The sequence below is a fragment of the Bombus huntii genome, chromosome 3 (genome assembly GCF_024542735.1).
Source record: "Bombus huntii isolate Logan2020A chromosome 3, iyBomHunt1.1, whole genome shotgun sequence".
NCBI lineage: Eukaryota > Metazoa > Arthropoda > Insecta > Hymenoptera > Apidae > Bombus > Bombus huntii.
The window spans coordinates 9285708-9292565 of NC_066240.1; the positions used below are offsets into that span (position 1 = coordinate 9285708).

A 6858-nucleotide genomic window follows, 5' to 3' on the forward strand; every position below is an offset into this window, starting at 1 on the left:
ACAACCTACACAGTGGTAACCACGTTATAGGTATGTATAATACAAACATGCGCGCGCGAGAGAGTTTGCGAGTTCGCCACAGGGAGAAACACTCGTACACGCTTCGACCACGAAGGGGAGACCCAGGTTGTGTCGGTTGGAAGTCTCTGCTGGTTTTCAGTTAGCGGGGGAGGAGACTCTCTTGAAAATGGCGACGCCGGATCCGTGTATCGAGGCCGTCTTTTATCTATCGGGAACAGAGGGTAGAGTGGCGAAAGGGAGAGGCTCGAGGCTGTGTATCGTGGCATTATATATTGTTGCATTGTATGGACGATGTAGCTATCCTAGCCAGGGCCTGGCCCGTTGACGTGCCACTGCGCGTGTGGTTGCATTTAAATTGCACGCTCTTTCTCCCTCTGTATTCCAAGTGCGCCCCCTCGATGAAGATATATTGGTGGCGCGCGAGCTTTTTGGTCCTCCTCGACCATTCTCTTCACTGCGACTGTTCTCCACCTCCTTTTGTCCCGCGTTTCTTTTCGTCGTCAGGTGCAACGAGACGTGGTAAAGGCACGGGAGAAATTGGGGTGTGCTTCTTTTTAAGCGATGTTCTTTCGAGGATGGTGAACTTACGCATCCAGAGGAAAATGGAGGAAAGGTGGTTTTAAAGTGTAGAGGGTCAAAAACACGCCTTCCAACTTTGCAATTTGCAAATCTAAATACATGCGGCAAATGGCGGAAGCAATCACTAATCCGGCGTTAATGTTCGATTTTTAAACAGACATATTCGATTAAATCCCCAAAAAGAAGCGTTTTCAGTCAGCTGAAATCTGAAAAGCTACGACTATACATGAAAAGAGGAATTCTTACATTTCAATGAATCTAAGAAAACTAATGTACAGAGAGTAAAAATATTTCCTAAGAACTGAAATCGTTGTTAAATTGATACTCCAAAACCAAACACTCCATGCTACAGTCTAATACACCTAAAATATGCGAGTTGCAAGCTCTCCATAATCTATTATATCATTTCATCGACTTTCTAACGAGGCTCGGAGCAAACACTCGAAAGTATCCGCGTACAAATATATCAACAACACTAGAAAAATTCACTCGAAAGCATAGAAGAATAGTAACATTCATCGGGTATCCGGTGCACGAGTCTCTCCGCGCACTCTCTCTTCGATCAGCATTCGCGGCTGAAGCATCGAATACGCGAAGGTACGCGATACGTATATACATTCAACGGTGTGGTTTCGATGTGTTCGCAGGTCTGGTTCCAGAACGCCCGCGCAAAATGGCGGCGCATGGTGCTGAAGCAGGAGGGGAAGTCGGACAAATGCGACGGCAGCGTGGACGGCGGTTCCCTTGGCGACCTTGAGCTTTATGGGAACAGCACCGGAAGCGGTGGACCGCCGATGAGTCCTCCATTCATGCTGGGCGGACCGCACAGTCCAGCGTCCTTGGCGTCCTTGGACTGCGCGTGATCTCCGAAATTCCATTTCCGGGACAGGCCAGCCGAACGATTCGTAAAACGCCCGTCGTTAACGTGGTCGAGAATTCGCGGGTTCGACGCCACGCAACGAAACGAGGAACTGTTTTATTCTATTACGTGAATCCACGACTTTCTTTGTCCTTAAGAACGCGCGAACAACGACACTGTGAATAATTTATTCGTCGAAACGAGTGGTATCTCGCGTTTTAAGGGTTCGGTAGGAAGTTGTGTAAAGAAAAAGAAGTTGTTTCGTTTTTTACGAATCATTTCTTACGAGATTTTCCCGTAACCACGTGGATCTATTGATCCAATACAATGTAGCTCGCTACGCCTACACGGAACACGGTAACAATGATAAGAAACGTGAGACGAGTGAAAGGGTGAAAATAAGATTTTCCTAGCAAGGATGTTCTCCATGTGGACCGAGCGGCATTCGATCTGGGGGAGAATGGAGGTTGTACAATAAAGAAGAATCGATTAGTTAAACGGTATAGAAGGTGTATTTATTGTAAGCGAGGCATAAGCGAAGAGAGCTTGATCTACTACAGTTTTCTGTCACATTATGGTGAATTTCGCGACACATGTGCACGAACGATTACACGGAAATACGTACACACGAAGGGTGCACGTTTCGATGGGACACGTCGATGTAGTACACCCGGTTCGGAAGCGTTTGTAATTAGTTGTCGATGTCTATTTATTGGTTATAAGCGTTTTGAGGTAAGCCTAGTTAAAGGTAACAAACCTTACCAGTGCTGTGTGAAAATCCAACGTTTCCATGGGGTTAGTAGAAGAAGGATGAACGTAATACTTTCCTATTGGTATTACGTGTTTAAATAAACGAATGCATTAAACGATTATATGTACGTACACAATAATATTTCGTAATCGTTATCGTTATGCGAATCAAGATGATGAAGGGTTGCGATTCAGGGATTCCGTATCGTTACGATTAACTTGATCCAACGCGTCTCGAACCATTGACTCATGTGTTGAAACGCGTGAACGAAGAGTTATCGAAATTGATAATTAAACAGAGAACTCCAGTGTGTTTCGTGTCGCGCGAAACGTTGGGTTTTAACGTCGAGTATATATAAATACGAATATATAAATATATAAATATATATATTATTTATAAATAAATTCGGGCGCGTCGAGCGTGAATTTAACGAGTGTGACTGTAATTATTGCTCAAGTAAAGAATGAGAAGAGGAAGGAATAAATCGAAGAAGAATGAGGAATAGAATGAATTGCCGCTCACGTCGCGCCCGATCGCGAATCCTTGGCGTAAATTTCACGATAATTGTTGTAAATAAAGGACGTTCCTCGAGTTTCTTAAGGCACCGCTATAGGTTGTAGGGATTCTAATTGCATTCGGTAGCGGTTCTGTTAGGCAAGGTAATAATGATGACGTCGATTATTATTATTATCACTCCTATTATTAATACCCTTGTAACGAATGGAACGATTGTCTAATTTTACAAGATGATTTTTTCATTGAATATATTTTGACAATATACTCGCTGCCTCTCTCGACTTTTTCTTTGTAAACCCTCTGCCACCGTTTCACATCCCTTGCCTTGTCTATCCTTAACATCGAATTCACAGTTTTTAATACGATTACGTATTAAAATACCAACTCTCAGATGTTTAGAGAAACAAAAAAACTAAAATATTAAATTGATTCCTTCGCAAAGAGATAAGAAAATATATCTCTGTGACTGACAAGATAGCTGACAAAAAATTTCTTTGCGTATCTCAAGAAAGGGCGAAAGGGTTAAATCTAAATACTTAGATCTAAAAGGGTTAAATCTAAAAAGATCTAAATACTTAGATAATAACTAAAGGAAATATTTATTTAAAAAAATTATTTATTTAGCCAGCAAATGTAAGGTCTAAGATCCTCTGTAAAAACAAAAATTTCGCTCGATGGAAAGTAACTTCTTCGTAAAATCTTATCTACAAAACTGATCTCTATAAAAGAAAAAACGAAGCATATTTAAAAAGTACACGATTTCACGAAACGTTCGTGCGGAATATATGCATATGCGCATATGGAGGGAAACGAGGGAAAAGTAGGAAACATTCAAATCAACGGCACAGGCGTTTTCTGCGCTTGAAATTTACTGGCGGGGCGAGGGCGAGGTTTTATAAGGCTGGCAACCGATTTAACGACCCTGTTACGCGTAACTAGAGGAGCAGTGCGCATCCCGTGAGTGGCGAACATTAAAATTAAAATTACACGTTGCACGTCAATCCGAATTACGCAAGGCTGATTCCGTGCAAATTATCTTCGACTCTTGTACGCGCGGGAAAAGAAATTTCTCGTTAACTTTGCCTGCGTCGAGGGCCGCCTCTTTTTACCATTTTTTTTCCACATCTTCAACGCCGCAATCTTTCTAATGGGGCTTAATAGCATCCGCGCTACTCGCTCGCGATATTCGAAACGATGATATGGTGCGGCCTGAACGTGCGCGTCGTCGTTTTGCTTGTTCCAATTTGATAACGAGGCGTGTCAAACGGCGTGTTCGTTTGAAATGGATGAATTCGTGAGATTCGTTGGTTTTTTGAAACGTTTTTAGCACTCTTCAAAGAAGCCTGAGAATAAAAGATTAACGTGCTACCATTTTGGGGATTTTTATTTGACTACAAGAAGCGTGGAGTAAAGTATTTGTTCGTAATGAATAATTTTTTACTCTGAATAATGCTTCTGTCGAGGGTGGAAGAAATTAATATCGAGGTCTATGTCAAAGGCTGGTAATTCTATATAATTTAACTTTCCAGTTGCTCATGACAATGACGACGATTGATTTTTGAAACGTTCTTAGGAAAAATTAGTGAATTCTGGAATCGATTCTGGAGCGAATTCGTGGATTAAGATCACGGAGACTCCGTTTTAGGATCTTGATTGTTCGTTGACTATGTTCTGCTATAAAGTTATATACATTATGTCAAATACATCAGATTATTCGCGAGAGATGATTACGAAACGATAAATCAGGCAGTGAAACGGAATAAAAACGAATCGAATTATATTAATTGAGTCATCCAGATCGTCGTTGTCTGATATTAGAAATGGCTACAGTCTACGCCATTGTTATTAAAATCTCTATAGGTACGTCAAACAAATCGATTCTATAAATAACAGACGTTCATGTACCTACTTAAGAAAATATTTCTACGTAGATTATGAATTAATAAAAATCTATAAAAATATTCACCGCCATAAATCAATGTTTAATTTCCCGAGAGTAGTAACGTTTAGATGTGGGTTTAGAGCTTAACAGCTTTGGCGTACATGCTTGATAGGTGTATAATTTAGTTTTTCGACACTGGGAGAATATTAACTGTTTGCGGTAGGAAGCTGCAACACAGAGAAGGATAACGGAAATGCAAAAAACTAACATGCAAGATAGGAAGGTGCATACAATATGCATTCAGTTGCATTATAGTTGCTGAGTAAGCGGCTGACGCACGGACCTGTGCGATTTCGAAAGGAGATTATTCATTGCACGTATTTCTGATTGGATAAAAATCGTGGACCAACGAGAAACAAAAGAATCGAAAGCAGAATTCAAATCAACGTCAACCGAAACTTGGAAATATTTTTGTGAAACTTTTTCAACAACTAATCCTTTAATTACTACGGTGAAAAGAAAATATCTCATTTGAAATTCATCGTCCACATGCATAATTAATGTTCAATTTCTTAAAAAAAGATTAAGTAACTTGTTTCTATGAATTTATTCATAGCAAAAAGATACAATTGGGCTGTTCCAGAATCCCAAAAGTACTAGTTAAGGATTAACGAAATTTCCCTCAAAGATATTCAAGATTCTCCATCAAACAGATCCAGTCCTGCCATATTCCAGAACCGCCTATCAAACATCAAAATTCCAGAAGAACATCAATTCCCCGTCCACCGAAAATACTCGTCAGTGGGGATGGGAAGGTTTCGAGAATATCCAAAAATACCGGAAAGCGAGTGCTCGTTTAACAAACGATCCACAGAGTCGAGGACACGTTGGACGTTTGCCCGGCGTGACGTGTACGAACGAAGAAGACAGGTCGGTGGAGGACGGGGGATCGGCTGCACGAAGAAGTCGTGATGCGTTTAACGAAGTAAATGAGACGTAGCCTAGGATCGACACCGGTGGAACACTGTCAATGGGCGTACAGTCGTTTCCTCGGTGTCGTTGGTTACCTGGCATCGATCATTCGCGTTATCGACATCTCGATCCTTCGAACCGGTCAGAGGACACGGTAGACGCCAGGCACGGACATCGGGCCGGAGGATCTAGGAATCTCTCGTTCGTCCCTCGATCATGCCTGATCGAACAGGAGAATGAACGGTCCCCGAATGCGAACGGAATGGCGCACGTTCGTCGTTGTTGCGTGTGTTTTCGTTTTATCGTCCGATGAAACCACCACGGTTCCACGAGCATTGTTTCCAACGTGAGAAGAAAATGTGAGAACCCTTGCTCCTCCTCGGGTGCCACGCCGCCTCTCCGCCTCCATTCGCTGCTTAACCTTGGCCCATCAATGGGTCGCGCTGCAACGAACGTCGGAGCCTTGTAATTCCGACGTCGGCCATTTCGATGGTTTTTAATTAATACAGCCGCGAGGATGGTTAAGTTGGGAACGTTCTGACGGTTACACGACTCGTTTCTGATGTTTGTCGCCGATGACGGTGGTGTACTGTATGTCTCGAAATAAGCGATCGTGCTGGGTGTTATAGTATGAAAAATAATTGTTGGAATAAGAGCGAACAGCCAAGAAGAGTATACATTCAAGACAGAAGTACATACTTGATACATACATACATACTTGAGAAGTACATACATTGATGGTTTTCTATTTCAAACATTTTGTCTCAAACTGCTTTATTGTGAGATCTACTCTTTGTTAGTTGTAGTTATTGTCTTGTGTGGCAGAAGAAGCAATGTTATAATAAACAATAATAATAAACAATCACAAACGCAATAATAATAAAACAGAAATAATAATAATAAACAATCTTTTATAACCTAGTATGTTGCACTTTCTTTGAACATACTTCACGGTTAGTGAAATATTCACTAATGTACAACAATGATGATTTTTGATTCGATCGAGGATTTCGTTTCGCTTTCCAATCAATCTGTTAAAAGTAGAAGTTAGAGCAGGTTTCCATTTGAAAAAAGGATGAAGATTGTTTTTACGATTTCGGAAAATATGAGTTCAACCCAGGAATTTATGGAAACGTTCAAGAAAAAACGTGTTATATCGATAGGGTGATAATGGGACAAAAATTAAATGACAGATATTTACGTTCTTCGTGCTGTCACATTTTCGTGATCGGTTCGAGTCGCTTGATTATCCCTGATTGGATTTAAATTTTTCTCGAT

The 6858-nt window shown here is 41.2% G+C and overlaps 1 protein-coding gene across 2 annotated transcripts in view; it reads left to right on the top strand.

Annotated features, from left to right (window-relative positions):
- LOC126863726 (protein apterous-like) overlaps positions 1 to 2990 on the top strand; it is a 54485-nt gene extending 51495 nt beyond the window's left edge. For both annotated transcript variants that reach the window (XM_050614183.1, XM_050614184.1), the window contains exon 6: positions 1248 to 2990. In XM_050614183.1, the coding sequence (XP_050470140.1) occupies positions 1248 to 1463 (216 nt within the window). In that variant the 3' untranslated portion in view covers positions 1464 to 2990. The remainder of the gene's footprint in view (positions 1 to 1247) is intronic.
- Positions 2991 to 6858: the final 3868 nt, after the last annotated feature.